This window comes from Guillardia theta (assembly GCF_000315625.1).
Source record: "Guillardia theta CCMP2712 unplaced genomic scaffold GUITHscaffold_26, whole genome shotgun sequence".
Taxonomy (NCBI): domain Eukaryota; class Cryptophyceae; order Pyrenomonadales; family Geminigeraceae; genus Guillardia; species Guillardia theta.
The window spans coordinates 81,023-99,040 of record NW_005434648.1 but is presented as its reverse complement, the minus strand read 5'-3'; the positions used below and the strand labels follow the sequence as shown (position 1 = coordinate 99,040).

The 18,018-nt window shown below is 53.6% G+C and overlaps 6 protein-coding genes across 6 annotated transcripts; 3 read left to right on the top strand and 3 right to left on the bottom strand.

Annotated features, from left to right (window-relative positions):
- Window positions 1-1,678: 1,678 nt before the first annotated feature.
- On the top strand, window positions 1,679-2,198 carry GUITHDRAFT_40637 (hypothetical protein; the record flags this gene model as incomplete). Its single annotated transcript, XM_005834206.1, has 3 exons — window positions 1,679-1,768; window positions 1,854-2,018; window positions 2,085-2,198. Coding segments are annotated over 3 exons (369 nt in total), but the record flags the coding sequence as incomplete, so codon positions are not given.
- A 3,374-nt stretch (window positions 2,199-5,572) lies between these two features.
- Window positions 5,573-6,939, top strand: GUITHDRAFT_46957 (hypothetical protein; the record flags this gene model as incomplete). Its single annotated transcript, XM_005834205.1, has 7 exons — window positions 5,573-6,015; window positions 6,159-6,201; window positions 6,245-6,328; window positions 6,428-6,522; window positions 6,569-6,689; window positions 6,733-6,812; window positions 6,864-6,939. Coding segments are annotated over 7 exons (942 nt in total), but the record flags the coding sequence as incomplete, so codon positions are not given.
- Window positions 6,940-7,059: 120 nt separating this feature from the next.
- GUITHDRAFT_157618 (hypothetical protein) lies at window positions 7,060-9,270 on the bottom strand (the record flags this gene model as incomplete). Its single annotated transcript, XM_005834204.1, has 1 exon — window positions 7,060-9,270. One exon carries the CDS (start codon window positions 9,268-9,270, stop codon window positions 7,060-7,062), a length of 2,211 nt encoding a protein of 736 aa, XP_005834261.1.
- Window positions 9,271-10,721: 1,451 nt separating this feature from the next.
- Window positions 10,722-12,905, bottom strand: GUITHDRAFT_106730 (hypothetical protein; the record flags this gene model as incomplete). The annotated part of the gene is made up of 15 exons (XM_005834203.1): window positions 10,722-10,793; window positions 10,836-10,898; window positions 10,946-11,023; window positions 11,076-11,215; window positions 11,265-11,351; window positions 11,396-11,474; window positions 11,532-11,612; window positions 11,665-11,736; window positions 11,796-11,843; window positions 11,894-11,956; window positions 12,002-12,046; window positions 12,097-12,385; window positions 12,431-12,487; window positions 12,661-12,713; window positions 12,762-12,905. The coding sequence occupies 15 exons, from the start codon at window positions 12,903-12,905 to the stop codon at window positions 10,722-10,724; spliced, it is 1,371 nt and encodes a 456-aa protein (XP_005834260.1).
- A 509-nt stretch (window positions 12,906-13,414) lies between these two features.
- Window positions 13,415-16,217, top strand: GUITHDRAFT_162678 (hypothetical protein). Its single transcript, XM_005834202.1, has 3 exons — window positions 13,415-15,407; window positions 15,522-15,677; window positions 15,726-16,217. The coding sequence occupies exons 1-3, from the start codon at window positions 13,497-13,499 to the stop codon at window positions 16,056-16,058; spliced, it is 2,400 nt and encodes a 799-aa protein (XP_005834259.1). The 5' UTR covers window positions 13,415-13,496; the 3' UTR covers window positions 16,059-16,217.
- A 327-nt stretch (window positions 16,218-16,544) lies between these two features.
- On the bottom strand, window positions 16,545-17,915 carry GUITHDRAFT_137469 (hypothetical protein; the record flags this gene model as incomplete). Its single annotated transcript, XM_005834201.1, has 9 exons — window positions 16,545-16,599; window positions 16,658-16,723; window positions 16,766-16,869; window positions 16,916-16,960; window positions 17,079-17,156; window positions 17,321-17,338; window positions 17,386-17,454; window positions 17,503-17,601; window positions 17,646-17,915. 9 exons carry the CDS (start codon window positions 17,913-17,915, stop codon window positions 16,545-16,547), a joined length of 804 nt encoding a protein of 267 aa, XP_005834258.1.
- Between the last annotated feature and the right edge of the window lie 103 nt (window positions 17,916-18,018).

The following is an 18,018-nucleotide window of genomic DNA, read 5'->3' as shown; positions in this document are numbered from 1 at the left end:
CCTGTCCCTGTCCCTGTCCCTGTCCCTGTCCCTGTCCCTGTCCCTGTCCCTGTCCCTGTCCCTGTCCCTGTCCCTGTCCCTGTCCCTGTCCCTGTCCCTGTCCCTGTCCCTGTCCTTGTCCCTGTCCTTGTCCCTGTCCCTGTCCCTGTCCCTGTCCCTGTCCCTGTCCTTGTCCCTGTCCCTGTCCCTGTCCCTGTCCCTTGTCCCTCCCCATCCCCCTCGACCTCTCCCTCGACCTCGCCCTCGCCCTCGCCCTCTCCCTCTCCCTCTCCCTCTCCCTCTCCCTCTCCCTCTCCCTCTCCCTCTTCCTCTCCCTTCCCTCTTCCTCTCAGCGACTACCACTGCCCCATTTCATTGCTAAATCGAGAAGAAGAAAAAAGTCAAATATAAATACATATTAAAGAAGTTTGTACCGGGTATCGAGCTATCTGGTACTAGAAAAACGTTTTTGTGTATTATACATACATGTGGGTGGGTGGAGGTCTTAATCAGGTAGGGGTAGGTACTGAAATATCCCCCGCTACCGGTGTATATACCACTATTGTACCCCCTATGATGTCCTCGCGAGGAGGGGTGGGGATAATCACCGTAGATTTCGGGGGTACAGTTGGGTGGTAGGGTGGTGGAGGGTCGTCAAGCGAAGGGGCGCGATGGCGTCTGAGAAGGAGCCGCTGCTACCCTTCGACAGGTGCGGCATGGCAGAAACTCTGAAGCCTCTGCTCCTCCTGTGCTCGTTCTACTCTCCTGCAAGATCCTCTCTGTGCTGTATCTGCTCTACAACCTTCCCCTTCCCCCAAGCCCCTCTAAAAATCACCCCAGTCTTCGTCTATCCCTCTCCTTTGACCTCGTTATGTAGTTCATCCTTTGTTAATGACCTCTCGCCCAACTCTGTCCCCTTGCTCCTCACTCTCTCCTCCATTTCCTTCTTGTTTAGTGCTGCATTCGTCGATAAGTGGGTTCTTACAGGAGGCGATCTCGGATAATCTGGTTGATTCCCGGCTCGCTTGTGGTTCTTGTGTGTGTGTTGCTGGTAGGTCTTCATGGGCAGCACAGACAAGAAATGCTGCAGGTATGTTTGCTTCCCTTTTGTGTCACTCTTCACCTCACCCCAGCTGCAGGTCGCAGGTCGCAGGTCGCAGTTGTCAGACATTTTCTCGGCCCCTTTAGAATTGGCGAAGAAGCGCATGGATGAGGTGGAAGACTGTGGACAGAGACGAGAAGAGAGGTCTCCTGATACCCCTCCGCAGGCTCTAGGATCTGCCCACAAGAATCCTTGCCTTGCCTCGGCAGATTCGACTGAATGCACCAAGCATTGGGCTGCAAATTATATGGCCAAAGCAGATGAATCTATCTCCAGCGATATTTCAGCTCCCCAGGCACCCGTTGGTGATATCTCGATTTCGGCCATGGTTTCAGCTCTTCGAGCTAAGCTTGCTAAGATGAAACAAGAGTTCAGAGTAGGTCATGTCACTGCTTTCTCAGCGATTGAGACATGTTCCAGTTGATCCGGGGTAACTTCGAACACGGTGCTCCCCGTGAGATGAGGGTGAAGATAAGCCCCCGAGGTCCACGAGGATTCACAGGTACCAGATGCTACTCTGATGCAGTTGGGACTGTATGTCGGTGAAGTTTGTATGACCGCAAATGACGAAATACTTCTTGATACATCTCCATATTGAATTCGTCGCCAGGGCCACCCGGAGACATCGGGCCACAAGGTGAACAAGGACCTCAGGGCTCAAGGGGACCAGTCGGACACAAGGGACCCGTTGGCCCTACTGGTGTACCAGGAATTCAAGTAAGCTGAGAACGAGCGTTTCTCTCCTCGCTTGCGCCACTCACCCGGCTGCCAGGGAAGAACGGGAGCCAAGGGGATGACAGGGAGCATCGGGGAAGCAGGCAAAGAAGGAGATAAAGGAGCAGATGGAGCGCAAGGAAGTCCAGGCCTTCAGGGTCCCCCAGGAGCCCGAGGCATCCCCGGCTCTGCTGGTGCACCAGGAACGAACGGAGCTGATGGAGTATGCCACTTTGGCTTCTGCTCTGCGTCTGACCACGGATCGTAGCTGCCTGGCCCGCAAGGAGAGAACAGTCCGGAAGGCCCCCCCGGGCCTCGTGGGCCGACAGGAGAACCAGGACCAGCAGGCAAGGACGGTGCCGTGGGTGCAGCGGGACCCCAGGGACAACCAGGCCAGAACGGACCGTGAGATCACTTTATGAATCGCATATCCATTGGCTTAATGTTTTGATCAGCACTGGGGCGCCAGGAGCACAGGGTGCGGTCGGTGTTCCTGGACTGGATGGTAAGGACTGAAGATTGTAGACCTCCAGATAGCAGACTGATCTTCCTGCAGGTGCTGGTCCTTCCCGTGTCAGCATTCCTGTCGCCAAGTCTGTAGCCAAATCTGACATTTCTCAGGGGCTGAAAGGTTGTTGAACAGGGAGACAGACTTCGGCAATTGCTACGTCAGGAGTGCGGCCTGTAAGGCCTTCGGTGTGCGGGAGAACATGTGCGGGCTCTGTGCAGGGGCCGATTGGAGTATGGTCAGCTTTGATTCCATTCAATCATGACGATTCTGTAGAGGATTGCGCTAGTGAAGGCCAGCAGTGCACATGTAACGGCCGCGTCCGGTGAGTCTTCGCTTCCCGTGCTTCATCACCCCTTAGTTTGCTCAAGGTATGGGAGCGGTGATAGCTGGACCGAAGATGTTGGCTCGACGTCTCAGGTACTACCAGGAAGCTCACAGTGCTCTGTTGACAGCTTCTAGTTGCTCTGCTCCATCACAACATTCGGCAAGGATCCTGCCCCAGGGAAGAGCAAGGCATGTTCCATGGCTCTGACTTTGCAATTGGTCGTTCTGATCCGATACGTGCAGGGTTGTCAGTGTGCAAACGGCTTTGAGATCAGCAACCCCGACGGTATGATAGCTCAAAGATTCTACCTCTGTCTGATGAACAAGCAGGCCTCTATCTCGATGATATTACCTTCGATGAAAGCAAAATCGCTGCTGGATCTTACCAGGTCAAATTCCAAAGAACAATTAGAGCTGATACAGTTTAATCATCATTTCAGGTCAAAAATGCTTGCTTGTTTGCAATGTTCGGCAATGAGTGGGTGAACAAAGAGACGAAGTGCGCAGACCAGGTAGCGGAATCCGCTGTTGCATCATGTCCCTGAAGACTTCGAATGACAGGGAGCAAGTTGCAAATGCGAAGGGAATGTCAGAATTGGAGTCGACGGGAAGTGGTCAGCACCAAAGCTCGTTTCAGGAAGCATTCAGTGCAAAGCTTCCAACTTCAGTACGAAGACATTTGCTGTGCTGTGTGAAGACTCAAGGGGCCCGCAGACAAGGATCCAGCTCCCTCGGCCTCCAAAGTGTGCATGTGCTCCTCTGCTGTATACCCTCTTGTCCCAGACAGCAAGTCCTTTGCAGGTAGCTCCACGTTTGACTATGTGCAGTAGAATGTTTCTCACTGGGCACGCCAGAGCTCACGTCCGGACCCAACCAGGCCGAGCACTTCTATGGCAACTGCAACGCCAACGACAATGTGAGGGAGGTGGGGTGACGGGATGTGGGGGTGACGATATGGGCAGGGCCAGAAGGATTGCTGCCTTAACAGCCGAATCTTCCCTGCCGGAACGGTGAAGCTCGTCCTGCGGCGATTCGCGTTGACTTGACGTGGCAGAACTGGGGCTCCCTTACTCACGGCAGCAAGTGCACTGGGTGCGTACACGGGATATGCCATTGATAGTTTTGACGTGAAGCCGCAGGAACCGGAACAAGGGAAAGCCATGGAGCAAGCTTGTGTGCTACGGGATGAAGATGCCGGAGAGCGCTAGCTCTTCGGGTGCTCCACCACCACCACCACCACCACCACCACCACCAAATAACGATGCATTCCCGCCTGCGCTTGTTTCACTCTTCAAGGATAACAATCCGATGTGAGCATGCGGGAGCGAAGGCGTTGGAGGTGGCTGAGATGAGGACCAGGAAATCGATACTGAATGATAAGTGCGCGAAGTATCGTGACGAAAAGTGAGAAATTTCTTCTGTCACCTTGTCGATATCGTGACGTCAGTCCAGGCAAATCAGTGTCGCAGCGGAGCAAATGTCCATGATGGCTAACTGCATGTGTGACGATGACAGAGGAGGTATGGGGGAAGACTGACGACTGGCTGCAGGTCTGCCGACTGCGAGCAGTCCCTCGAGGGCCCGGCAAATGGCTGCCGCTTCCGAGACTCAAACAACTTGTGAGGGGGAGGTCAATCAAAGTCACTTCTGAGCCTCTTGCAGCTGCTTCGCGTATGATAGCGCTCAAATGTGGTGCAGTCAGAACCCAACCAACAAGTACTGCAACGACGGAGGTCTCTTTCTCAGTCTTGCGTCTCGCCTCCTATCATTCCTCAACCCAATCCTCCTGTCCTCTCCCTCTCCTCTCCTCCCCTCTCCTCCCCTCTCCTCTCCTCTCCTCTCTTCCCCTCCCCTCCCCTCCCCTCCCCTCCCCTCCCCTCCCCTCTCCTCTCCTCTCCTCTCCTCTCCTCACGCTCCTTCAGGTTCGGACTGGGCGATGGCGCCAATAGGCACAGCGTCAGACGTCGTGTCAACCAAGTGGGAGCCGCTGCAGGACATCAAAGTGATCAACCCGAAAGGTGGTGATGCCACCAGCTACACGTGCGGCTGCGTCAAGCAGTGCACATGCAACAGCAGCAACAAGTAAGTCCAGCTCATTCCCTGCTCTCAGCTCCACTTCCCAGCTCCCTGATTGTTCCTATCTCTGACCTCTACTGGCGGTGAGCTGAGCTCGTGCTGCAGGTGCTTCTGCAAGAACAACAACCCGGTGCGCGTGGGCAGCCTCCCGCTGCTGACCAAGAAGATCAAAAACATCCTCGGAGACCAAGACGGCAAAGACAAGAAGTGCGTCTGCTTCTGCGGTACCCTCTAAGGGCAGCTTGTTAATCGCATTGAAGACTCCAACAAAAACTCCCTGCTGCTGCCCTGCCTCCGTCCTCCGTTGGTCCTTCTCATGGCCTCTAAACTCAATTTCTTCCTTCACCTTCCCTTCACTTCTCTGTTCCTCTCCTTCCCTTCACTTCTCTCTTCCTCTCCTTCCCTTCACTTCTCTCTTCCTCTCCTTCCCTTCACTTCTCTCTTCCTCTCCTTCCCTTCACTTCTCTCTTCCTCTCCTTCCCTTCACTTCTCTCTTCCTCTCCTTCCCTTCACTTCTCTCTTCCTCTCCTTCCCTTCACTTCTCTCTTCCTCTCCTTCCCTTCACTTCTCTCTTCCTCTCCTTCCCTTCACTTCTCTCTTCCTTCAGTTTTCAGTCTCGTCGCCTTGTATTGATCTGAGCGTAACTCTACCACGTCGAGATCTTGTAAAGGTTAAAAAGACCTTCAAGTTTGTTGCGCCCCTGTGACATGGGCTGGTTCTGGTGGATGGTGGCAGCGATGTTGGGGGGGGGGGAAGGGGGAGGAGGAGGAGGAGGCTTGAAGGCACAGGAGGTGCTGAGAGGAAGCGAAGGGGGATGCGGGGCCATCAACGAGAAGGTCTGCGTGGGGGCCAGGGCGAGCGACGCGGCCATGGTGATGCACGCGACGTTCGGGCTCGACCATTATCCCAACTACCTGCAGCGATGGCAGATGAGCGACATCGAGGAGTTGGAGATGAAGCTGCGAGCTCAGCTCGACAAGGTGGTGGAGGAGAAGGAGAAGCTGCGGCAAAAGTTGCTCTCCTCTTCCTCTTTCCTTTGCAGGCTTGCAACGGCCCCAGCCCCACAGGACATTTGGGACAAGCGATTCTTGGAGCTGATCGACGGGGATGGGAAACTGCGACTTGGGAAGCTGAATAAAATCTTGAGCGAGGAGGCGGACGGAGTCTACTCGTTTCCTCTCCTCCAGCCTTCGCTCTGCCAACAGATCGTCTCGTGCGCCAACGACTTTGCTGCCTTCACGCGCCAGGAGAAACTGGAGGGCAAGTTCGACAGCGAGAGACCAGCCGTACTAGACATGATGAAGCTTGGGTGAGAGAGAAGAGAGGAGAAGAGGGTGAGAGAGGAGAGGAGAGAGGAGAAGAGGGTGAGATTGGAGAGAGGAGGAGGAAAGGGAGTAGGGCAACGGAGAAGAGAGTGAAGGGAGCGCATTTCTTAAACATTGGGACGCACAGGTGGATCAACGATATGCTCCTGAGGCAAGTTGTCTCTCCGCTGGTGCTGCTTGCGCTGTCGCCTCATGGGCTCACGGGAGTGGCAGGCAGAAGCTCTATTCGAGGACGAGCTGGAAGGCGAGACTCTTGACTGGAGGCACGGCTACATCGTGGGATACGCTCCCAAGGACGTGATCGACCAGCAGGACGGCGGAGAGGGCGGTACGTCCTACTACCTGCATGCGATGGATACCTGACGTCTACTTGCCATGCCAGACAAGCAGAGACAGCCAGGACAAGCAGGGACTGAATTCCGTCCGAGGAGGAACCACCTTGTGTCGCATACCGACGACTCGGAGATCACCCTCAACGTCTGTCTTCAGAGGTCTGCGGTCTCTTCTCAGCCTCCGCTGTGCTGATGTGGCAGGCAGCGACTACCAAGGAGGAGAGCTCGTCTTCCATGGCCGCCGTGGCTCAGGCGAGGAGCTGAAAACCCTCGGGTCCTTCAAGGCTCCCGCACCGGGTTGGGCTGTGCTGCACGTCGGACGGCAGGTGCGTTGACTCGTGTGTCGCCTGCTGGCATGACGCGGTCAAGCTGCACGAGGTGCTTCCTGTGACCGGCGGCAAGCGGTACGGCCTGATCCTGTGGACGCGGAGCATGCGAGGCATGAGGAGGTAAAACTTGATTCTCCTGCGACCCTCGAGGTTCCAACTCTGTGCATGCAGTGGCGTCTGCCCGTGCTGCTGGTTGAACCGACGCCACCCAACGAGCGCCGCATGTGTGTGTGGGCCGCAATGGAACTAGAGCAAAAGTCTGGTCATCGACAATCCGCTTTTATTCGTGACAATATACAAACATCGCAAGCAGAGGAAGTCTCGCGCATATTCACAGACGGGAACCTCACAGGGGGGGAGGCCAAAGTTAGTCAAGAAAGAGGGGAGCCATCACTAGCGTAATGGTCGCCAGCATCTTGATCAGCACGTGAATTGATGGCCCGGCCGTGTCCTTGAATGGGTCGCCCACAGTGTCTCCTGTTACAGCTGCTTTGTGCGTCTCGGAACCTTTCCCACCATACGCTCCTGTCTCCACGTACTTCTTTGCGTTGTCCCACGCGCCTCCAGCTGTATTGAGGAAAAGAGCCATCAGGATCCCCGCAACCGTCGCGAACATGAGGAAACCCGCGACAACCTGAGGCCCCAGCATCGTTTGCTTCGTTAGCAAACCCACATATCTGAATGTGACTCCTACGATGATGGGCATTGAAACAGCTAAAAGGCCGGGAGCCGTCATCTCACGCAATGCAGATTTGGCAACAATGGAGACGCAGCGGTCATAGTCAGGCTTGTCCTGATACGTCATGATTCCAGGCCTCTCCTCAAACTGCCTTCTCACTTCCTTGACAACCTCCTGGGCTGATTTGCCAACAGCTTTGCATGCCCACGCGCTGAAGAGGTAGACCAACATCGAGCCAAGCAAACCTCCAACAAAAACTTCGGGGACAGCAATGTCGACGTGATTGAATGGTTTGGCTGTAAACGCCGAAACCTCATCCATGTAGGCACTAAACAACAAGAATGATGCCAGCGCGGCAGACCCGATGGCGAAACCTTTGGTCGTAGCCTTTGTGGTGTTTCCAACCGCATCAAGGGAGTCAGTAACCTCCCTGACATTCGCTGGCTGCGAACTCATCTCAACAATCCCTCCTGCATTGTCTGCAATGGGACCAAAGATATCCATGGCGAGCACATAAGCTGCTGTAGAGAGCATACCCATGGTTGCAACGGCTGTTCCAAACAGACCTCCACAGGGAATCCCATTGGCATCCACGAGTCCCGACATTCTTCCACACCAGTAAGCGGAAACGATGGCGACACTGATGACTATTACTGGCATCGCCGTCGACTCCATTCCAAGAGCGACTCCTGCAATGACATTCGTACCATGACCCGTCGTACTCGATTCTGCGAGCTGCCGCACAGGGCGGTATTTGTAATCGGTGTAGTATTGTGAAATCCATACAAACAAATAGGCAGACCCGACTCCAATCAGACCACAGCCATAGAAATAAATCCATGCACTCGGTGCAGATGAGATTGAAAGCATCGTGTTGCAAGCAATTCCAAATCCAATGACGGCAAGTACCAGGGATACCTTGTACCCTTTCTTCATGACTTCAAGCGGATCCTCCAAGATGTTGCTGATTGGGGCATCCCTGCTCACTGAAATAATTCCAATTCCGCTGACTACAAGGTCCATACAGTGAACAACCAATGGGAACATCATGAAGCCAATGGTTTCTGACGACGTTAGGTTAGCTTTCTTGGCCATGCTTGCACCCAAGATCATCGCGCTGATGATCTCAGCTGCAATACTCTCGAAGAGATCAGCGCCACGAGCAGCACAGTCACCCACGTTGTCTCCCACTAGGTCTGCGATCACTGCTGGGTTCCTTGGGTCATCTTCTGGAATATCGGATTCTATTTTCCCGACAAGGTCAGCACCAACATCTGCAGCCTTGGTGTAGATTCCACCGCCAAGCTGAGCGAACAAGGCAACGAAGGAGGCTCCGAACCCATATCCGACCAGCAACATAGGAATGTCTGTTGACTTCATCGATCCTCCGCTCCCAGCACCGAGCAGGGCATGGCATACGCAGAACAGGAAGGTCACGCCCATGACCGTCAGCCCAACGACCACCAGCGCGGCGAATCCTCCAGCTCGCAAAGCGACATACAAGGCAGCTCGCATTGATTTTCGAGCTTCACCTGCCACTCGAATATTTGCACGCACAGACACCCACATGCCCGAGTACCCAGCGATTCCAGAACAGAACGCTCCGAGCAAAAATGAGATGCCTGTAATTGTAGCTAGCAGCCCCTTGCTGATACCAGCCTGCTCTTGCTCAGGTGTCAACTGCCTGAACGAATAGATGATGATAATGCAGATGAACAAGGCCACAGAGAATCGCGATATGGTTCCATACTGAGTCCTGAAAAAACCTTCCGCGCCTTCTCTGATGGGTTCGGAGACAAGAAACATGTTCTCTTGATCCGCCGCGATGTTAATTGCCAGGATGTTCAATGCCATCTGATAGGCGAAGTAGAGACTGGCACAAGTAACTACAAACACCATTAGGGCAACGGTGTTGGTTTGTAGCCCGAGGAAAAGCAGCGCCAAGCAAAGCGGAACACAAACGATGGTGAGGACTGTTCCGCTGACCTGCGGAAGCATGTCAGGACCTATCTTGAAAACGTGCATAGCTTCACATCTTTTCACATCACTTCACAGTCTTCGTCTTTAACAGAAAATCGTCTCGCACACTCAGAAAACTCTTTCTGGTACCGCAGTGTCTCCTCGACCACACAGCAGAACAAGAACGGCAGAGGAAAAAACAGAGGAGAGGAGGGCGGAGAGGAGGTGGACACCTGGAGGGATCCTGGACGAGGCTTGCGGTACTTGGGCTCAGAGAGCAGGAGGGCGCTAGCGCTGCCCCCCATCTCCACGTCTCCTTCCGTCTTGGACATGCGGGCGCGGGCGCCGGTGTGCGGGTCGACGAGGGTCATGGCGCCGCTTCAAGCTGGGGGGTGGGGGTATTGGTGAACGGGGTGGGGGTGATCTAGAACCCCTACTGTTTGCAAAAATAGACGGATTGTAGACAAGGCTGGGCTACAAAAATCAGACTTAAGGAGGGGTGTTTGAATGTGGAAAGGGGTCCCTGCTCATCAAAGGGGGTTAAGCTTAGGATTCCAGGGTGTACAGTTAGTGGTAGGGTACTGAGAAGGGAAAGATGTGGGTGGGGTGTACGTAGCAGCTGGTGGCAGCACGGCAGATGGAGTGGATGGTTCAAACAGTGGGGTGGGGGTGAAAAGAAAGGGGGTGGGGTGGATAAACCACCGGTACATGATATGAGGCACTTCTCGATTTCAGGTGAGGATGTCGTGAGGGGGGTTACACCTTGCTGGGGTAAAAAATTGAAAGGGTAGGGTCAAATTCATTGCAACGGGTGGGTAGGAGATCCTGGAGGCATGTGGGGTTCATCCTCAGGGGGGTGATAATTTAATGGGTAGGGTACCAAACGATTTGGTATAAATGGAGGGGGTAGGGAAACACGCGGGTAGGGTAGTTCAAGATCCGTCTGTTGATGGTGGGGGGTGGTAAGGGTCGATAGTGATGGTATGGTACCCGTGGTGTTTAGTTGTTTCTGAGGGGTCAAGTGTGAGCTAGGGGTAGTGTGATACGACCCCCAAACGCCCCTCATACAGGCACTGGGAACGATGGTGCGATACAAGGCGGCATAGCAGCAGGAACAGGTCATGATCTTCTGTGCTGAGACCGCATCCTTCCTCCCTGACCCGATGACCCTCTCACCCTCACCGTTCACACCGCACCCCCGAAGAAACACAAGGCCTCAGAGAGATAGGACTCCATCCTATTCCCGTGCACTCTCGTGCGAAATACATTCCTGCTGTTGATAATATTATACAATGGTACGCTTTCAACCGGCTCGTGTTCCTTTTTGCTTCACTGCTCGTGCTCCAAGATCTCCGTACCTCTGTCTTTCGACTGCTCCTCGCCGTCTCGCTCTACCTGGACTTGATTCGGGAGATCATGCTCTTGATTGGCTTCTTCAAGGTAGTGCACAGCAAGTCGGCGACCTACTTTGCGTCACATCCACACTCGACAGGCGCTGGGCTGACCTCGTCAAGGTTGTCGATGCTCGCCGTCACCTCGCTGCCATACTTAGAGACGATAGCGAGAACCTGAGCGAAACAAGTGAGAGGAGCCGTCAACGCTCAACGAGGGGCACCAAATTGGAGAACTTGAGTGATTGCAACATGACGGGAGCATTGCAGTCTCTCTCCCTTCGAACGAGCTCCACCAGCATCTGGAACGCTTTCGTCACTCTTTGCTCGTCCCACCAGTAACGGAGCTCTCACAATAACGAGTTTTCCCAGAGAGACTTGAGGGATCGGAGGCTTGAGTAGGAGGATGGAGTGCACGATCGCGACGTGAGCATGTTGAAACGGATGAGGCTGTGCAGCATCTGTGAGTGATCCTCGTTTCATGTCGACGACATCTGAAAAGAAATCAGAAAGACGTCAGAATCTTGCCCACACGCTTGATACCCAGCAGCGCATCGAGAAGAGCAAGTTGAGTCTGTGCCGTGAAACCCTCTTTGATCACGCGTGTGAGCACTTCGATCTGTGCGGTCCCTGTGGTTGCTGATCAAACTCAGTGATCCGAGCACCACTTACACCTAGGTCTGGATGTTCAAGCAGAGGGAGGACAAAGCTGTCCCTTGCAGCATGGGAATGCCTCGTCACAGCGTTCATGATCTGGCATGCAGCAGATCGTAAGGGGGGGGGATGAGAGGTCCACCAGCCAAAGCTTACGGTGCCCAGAAGAACTCGAGACGCGGGCTGAGCGAGAAGCTTGATTCTTGGCACAAAGACGTTTCTCATGTAGCAGGAGGCCTTTCAACATGAGGTGAGCTCAGCAGCCTGTCAGCATTGGAGCAGGTGAAACCTCTCTGTGTCCCGAAGAGTCATCGAGAATATGATCAGAGACTAGACAGAAAAGATCATCTCCCAACTCCTCCTGATCATGAACAAGTTAATGTAAAGTCTTCCAAGGCCGAGCAAGCTTTCATCCCCAACCATTTTGAGAGAATTCCAGGCTTGCTCTGCACGTTCCATCTTGACCACCTGGCACATACATGAGTAACAATCCAATCCCTATGACTTGAAAGGATTACATCTTTCAATGCTTGCGGGAGATCCGAACTCTTGGCGTGCGGTTTCAATGCTCGTAACGCCGTCTACTCAGAGCAGTCAAGTCCCCGGACAGTCAAGGACTCGCGGACCTTGAGATGTTGGAGGGACAGCGTCTCTTTATCACTGAGAAGCTCCTGAGAGCAACATTCATCAGTGTGCAAGAGAGGAGAGGAGAGGATCAAACCGCATCACTTGTTGAGGTGCCCCGGTTAGACTGCTGTTTCTCTTCTCTCTCTTCGAGTGAAGCTGCTTCTCTTTTGCGCTTGTGGGGAGTCACGTTTGGCGATGCTTTCTCTCGCATGTCTGTTTCTGAGCCACTACATGTCTCTCTCCCGCTTCTCTCAGCTGTCTTCGCTGTTCCTCCTAGTTTCGCAGGCCTCGGGGGGTGTAACACGCATGCTCGCATCAGCTTAACGTGGAAGTCATAGAAGGCCTTGGCGATGGCATCGACATTCTCCTTGTCAAGTATCAGTCTTGATGTCTAAAACAATCCACGTGGATGAGAGCAGAGGGTTCACCTCTCGTTTGCGAGTGTATTCGCACCTCCCATGAGATGCTTGAAACTCGTCGGCAACCTTTTCGAACATGCATATGACCACTGGATCCCGTAGATATCTCTGTTCCTCACAGTACACCCAGTCAACATCATTCTTCGATCAAGGCAAGAAGTGAGACCTTCAGTTTAGACACCAAAGAACTATTGTGCAATTGAAATCAGCGTTAGAGGGTCTTAGCAATCCGAGATCACCTTTGCAACGAGAGAGACAACTCATCCCATCTCGATGAGATCAAGTCAAAGACCTACAAAAGACCATCAAGTGTCCTTCATCCCAGCGTCAGGTCTCTCACGCATCGTTGGACGTTGGTGGGCGCGAGTTGGATACGGAGGCAGACTTCAAAGGCAGGCCCTGACCCCTCGACCTCTTCCATCACGTGACGAGCCAGCTCTGCCAGCTTCATCGACGGCTCTAGAAGCATGATCTGAACCAGCATCGCGCCAGGCCTCGTCCCCTCATGCGCGCGCAGCAGCATCCGCCCCACGTCCTCCCTGAACCCCCTCGCCCATGCCATGGCGTCCGGCACAGACCCTTTTGTTCTAGATCTATGCAAGTGTTCTATATCTGTTACAGATCTGGGAGATCCTTCTAATATGTTCCAGATGTGTTCCCCTTGTGTGCGTTGGGCCCGCCTCAGGCCCGCCTTGTGGCCCGCTATGCAGCCCATGTGACGCGTGCTGATGTGCATGCTGGCTCAACGTGCCTCTCCCTCCCTCCCTCCCCTCGTCCTGATCCTTCATTGCTCCTCTCATCGCCATCGTCCTCATCGTCGTCCTCATCTTCCTCATCTCTCACCTCTTCTTTGACCGCTCCTCCATCTCACAAAAGAAAGGGATTCTTTTTCATGTATTTGCGTTGCATTCCTCGCGGATCTCTGTAGAGTCCCTTCTCACTTCGTTCACCTTTTAAGCTCGTAAACTTTATTTTTTCTCACGTTTCCCCTTCAGATTGAGCTGGGAGTTGGTTGCTGCTGCGTCAAAGGGGTCTATCAAACTGCTGGCCGTCAGGAGCATATTTTTACCCGGACATGTCTACGGCCGATCACCTCCTTTTCACCCAGCGCGACCTGAATTGTCTTTCTGATCCTGACAGAAGCACGAGGAAACGAGCCCTCGAGAAGATTCTAAAGGAGTCACAAAACCTGAGTTCCTCAAGTGGTTGGACTGGCGAAGCCCTGGGGAAAGACTTTGAGTTGCTGCACCCTCATCTGCTGAGATGCCTCAAAGATCAAGCTGAAAAGTGTCGTGAAATTTCTGCAAACATTCTGAATGCTCTGTTTCCCTTGCTGAAGGATGCAGGGAAGTACGTGGTGGAGACGTTGGAGCATGTTCGAGAAAGGATCGGATGTTTCCCTCAGCAGGAAGAGTCGGAAGAGGTTCGATTAGAGCTGCTGGTGCTGACAAACAGCCTCATCAAACTAAGCCAAGATCGGCTACAAGATGCGATACCCGAAGTTGCACTGATCTTGGAAAAGTCATGTTCAGACAAGTTTCCTGATGCCAAGAAGTTAGTGGCTGATACTGTTGTGCTGATTTGTGATCAGTGTTGGGTACCTGGCATGAAAGAACACATCCCCACAATCAACAAAGCTTTGCAACAAAATTTCTCGCACCAGCAGCAGAAAGTTCGCGTTGCGAGCTTGCAAGCAGTTGGTTCCCTCGTCACCCACGACTGTTCCATTCTCAAGGATGTCTTGCCGAATATTGCCAAGTTCAATACCGATAGATCGAAGCAGCTGCGAGAAGAAGTGCTCAAGATTGCTGCAGTGTGGTTGAAATGCTTGGACGTCCTCGAAGCTCCTGGGATCCTCCCCATTCTGTTGCATGGCGCTGCCGATGAGATCGAGCAAGTGCAGCAGCTCTCAGTCGACCTGATGGAGGAGGTGGGGAATGCCTTGGAGGGAAAGTGTGAAGCGAAAGACTGTATGCAAGAGGAGGATGAATTCGATGATGCCGTGCTTTCACTGTATCCCAAGGCGTTCCATGGCCGTCCAGGCAAGGGCGCTCGCCTGCTCATAACGACACATCTCAAGTCGATCCTACTGCAGTTGCTGGGCGAGCTGGCTGACTGGACAGCTGGCGCAAGACAGAAGGCATCTGTCACTCTCGTAAATGTGTTGATCTACGCAGAGAGGAGTATCACGAAGCATGCAGAGGCTCTGCTCACCGCATTCTCGCGCTCTTGCATGGACGAGGAAGACAGTGTGGCACAAACAATCCTGACCTGCATAAGGCTGACTGGAGCGTTTACCCCCGCAGATGTTTTCATCGGTGTGGTTGAGGCAAATCTGACGAGCTCGAGTATCTCTGTAAGCTCCAAGAAGAATTGGGCAGCTGTCCTTGGTACCTTGCTGGAAGGCTGCAGGGAAGGGCAGGTTGGCCCGTTTGTTAGCAGCATCTGCACTGTGGTGTCGGAGCTAGAGCTCTCCCTGCCGGATACAGCAGACTATCAGGTGCATGTCTATCGCATCCTCGAGGCGTGTATCAACAACTCCGGAGGTCAATGCTCGCCCGTCCGCCAGAAACTCATGAAGTCGCTGCTCCGCCTGCACAGCCTCAAGTCATCAGAATCGATCGCTTCTCGTGCCCTCGACTCACTTCTCAAGTTGTCGCGTATCCTTGGGGAGCTCGAGGGGCAGGGCGGAGATGACTTCCTGTTCCGCATGGAGACCGAGGACATTGTAAATAATTTGTTCGAGGAAGCACCTCAATGGCGGAGAGACTCCTACAACTTGTACATCTTTGAATCTTTGAGCAGGCGGGCAGGGACATGCCTCGCACCCTGCTTCTCGACTTGCATCCGCATCTTTGCCGTGGGCGCAGACGCTCAGAAGGATGCGGACGTCCGATCCATCCTCCTCCTCCTTCTCGACGACCTGCTCAAACAAGAAGCTCTCTTAGACACATTGCGCAGACATGGCGGGGAGATGCTGTCACAGGTAGTCCTGCCTGTGTGCGTGTGGAGGGCTGGCAAGGTGGCGTGTGCGCTACGGAAGGGCGGCATGTCATGCTTGAGGGTCATGCTGAGCCGTCGCATCTGCAATGCTGAGCAGGTGATGAAGGAGCTGGGGGAAGGCTTCAAGCCGGGACAGCTGGACTCGATCATGAAGTCCTGCCTAGACGACGAGGACGCTGAGATTCGCTTCATCACCTGCGGAGCTCTGAGCGAGCTCTTCGTCATGATCCGGAACCGTCTCGACACCGAGCAGGTGCAGCCTTGTTATACTTTTCTCTCGTCCTCATGCTCCCCTCTACAGATCCGAACGATGTACATCGAGCTGCTGAAGCGAATGGATGACAGCAACGATAGGATCCGAATCGAAGCCGCCAAGGCTTTCGCTGAATTTCTTCCTTCCGTTCCTCGCGGTTATGACAGCACGCAGTTCGAGTATCTCGTGCGAGGTCTCGTCGTTCACCTGGACGATGCCAACCAGGAGGTGCAGGAAGGCGTCCTGCCTGCTGTCTTCCGAGCCGCGGAGATCTCACCAAAGAGCTTCTTGTCGATCTTGCGCGAGTGCCGGGGAAAGCACAGGAGAACGGAGTGGTGCGACCGAGCAATCGCGTATGCCACTGAGTTAGAAACGAAGTAATCACCATCTGTGTGGAGGTGGAGTGTGGGAATGCAATCGGGAGTTTCTCATACAACCAAGATCGAACTCTATCTTGCTCCTGCTCTCTTCACCCCCGCAGTAGGAAGAGTAGCTCAGCCCATCGGCTACTCGAGTTTCGGAGTGAAGAACGATTTGTCGAGGTCCTTGAGGTCTTCCACGGACTTCAACTTCGACTGTTGCTGAGGTTGGCGACTAGCGCAAGCGAGAGAGACACGCACCTTGTAGAGGTTCCCCACGTACTCCGGGATAAGAATGAGAGTATTGAACGACGAGGGCAAGACAATGCCAAGGATGGTAATCCAGCTCCTGCAGGCAGCCTGGGTTAACCTTGGATCTCATTGGCGGGTTACTGACATGGCAATGTAGAACTTTGATTCGTTCTTGACATCATCCGGCAACAACTTGTTGTCATGGATGTCTCTGTATAGTTTGGTTGTTTGGTACACGCCAAACTGATAGGATATGTCAGAGTTGCGCGACTTGGAATCGCCCACTCACCATGGAGTTCATGATCACGTAGCTGCACGTGCACCGAGAAAAAGTTGAGGAGAGTCACAAAGAAGAAGAGACAGGAGCACCTGGTGACGGGGACAGTGATGAGAAGAATCCCAGCGACGAGGAACATACCGGGCAGCTGAACATCCCTGCAGCGAACTCAGTAGAGCCCTGCGACTGTCAACGTCTACTGGTCGATCAGATCGAGGAACTCCTCTAGCTCCACGTCATCGCTCATCTCGTAGATCATGATGATCTGAACTACGGCAAAGATCGTGGACAGAACCAAACAGATCTGAACAGCCGGGAAACTTAGACAAGAAACAAGATACAGGAGCTACCGAGCACATCCCAGCAAACGCGTAGAAAACTGCCAGAGCTCGTCCCTACCAAAGTACAACGTGAGGGGGAGGCTAAATCGCGGGGAGCAAAGAGAGTGAGGCTACATCGAGGCCGAAACCGCCCGACTTGAAGCAGAGAGGATCTAAGAGACGTGAGATGAACCACGTGCACGAGAAGCTTCTGCCGCTTACTCGCATCTGTGTTGCAGAAAACCGAGTATGCTGAACCATAGAAGATGTTCTGCCAAGAATTTCAAAAGCAGGTCAACAGACTCCAGTCCCCGCACCCAAGCAATCGCCCACAGCAAGGTCGAGACAATAGCAACACTTCCATGGGCTGAAACAATCTCCTCCTGTGAGGTTGCACTCCGATCAGCGACGACACTAGAAAGGGCTTTCAACAACCTTCATCCCAGCCACATCCTGCGCCATTGTCAGTAACAGTCATGAGCACGTGCAGCAGGCGTTACCTTCCCCTCGCTGGTGTCGGCAAATCGAAAAGTGATGGCGTTGACGAGAAGCATCGGAAGCGAAGGGACCTGAGTCACGTCATCAACAGTCGATCCATCAATGACGCATTCACTCACTCCCCGCCTTGCGCGCTGCCGAGTCTTAGGTTTCTTGAAGTATCGTTGCAGCTTAGAGAGGTGCTCCAGAAACTCGGCCTCTTGCTTCATCGTCACGTGCTACCAACTACGTCAGCTCGACTCAACGACTCCTTGCACCTCACTCTATCGTGTACGATCTTCATGAAATCTGACTCCTTGAGCTCAAGAAGAATTTCGCCGGTGATGTTGTGATAGTTGAAGGCATCGGCACTGGGATCATGCGAAGAAAAGGAATCAAGTTTGTGATTGCAAACAAACTGAATCAGAACCGTGAAAGCACAACTCAACACATCTACTAACATGTTTTGGAACTCGGGATCTCTGTCAAAGATCCACTGAGAGACTTGTTGGCTTGTCCATTTCTGAACGGTCTCCTTCTTAGGCTCACCCATCCTGTGGTACGTTCCTCGTCAGCCACAAGCGGCCATCGGTCCTCTGACCGTCTGTCCCTGTCCCTTCAAGTCTTGTTATCCAATACTTCGCCTTCCCCTTCCT

Excerpts from the sequence above, each read along its gene's own strand:
- GUITHDRAFT_162678 (XM_005834202.1), top strand. The coding sequence starts at position 13,497 with ATGTCTACGGCCGATCACCTCCTTTTCACCCAGCGCGACCTGAATTGT. Across the intron at positions 15,408-15,521 it reads GCGGGGAGATGCTGTCACAG|GTGATGAAGGAGCTGGGGGA; the intron begins GTAGTCCTGCCT and ends AATGCTGAGCAG. Across the intron at positions 15,678-15,725 it reads ACCGTCTCGACACCGAGCAG|ATCCGAACGATGTACATCGA; the intron begins GTGCAGCCTTGT and ends TCCCCTCTACAG.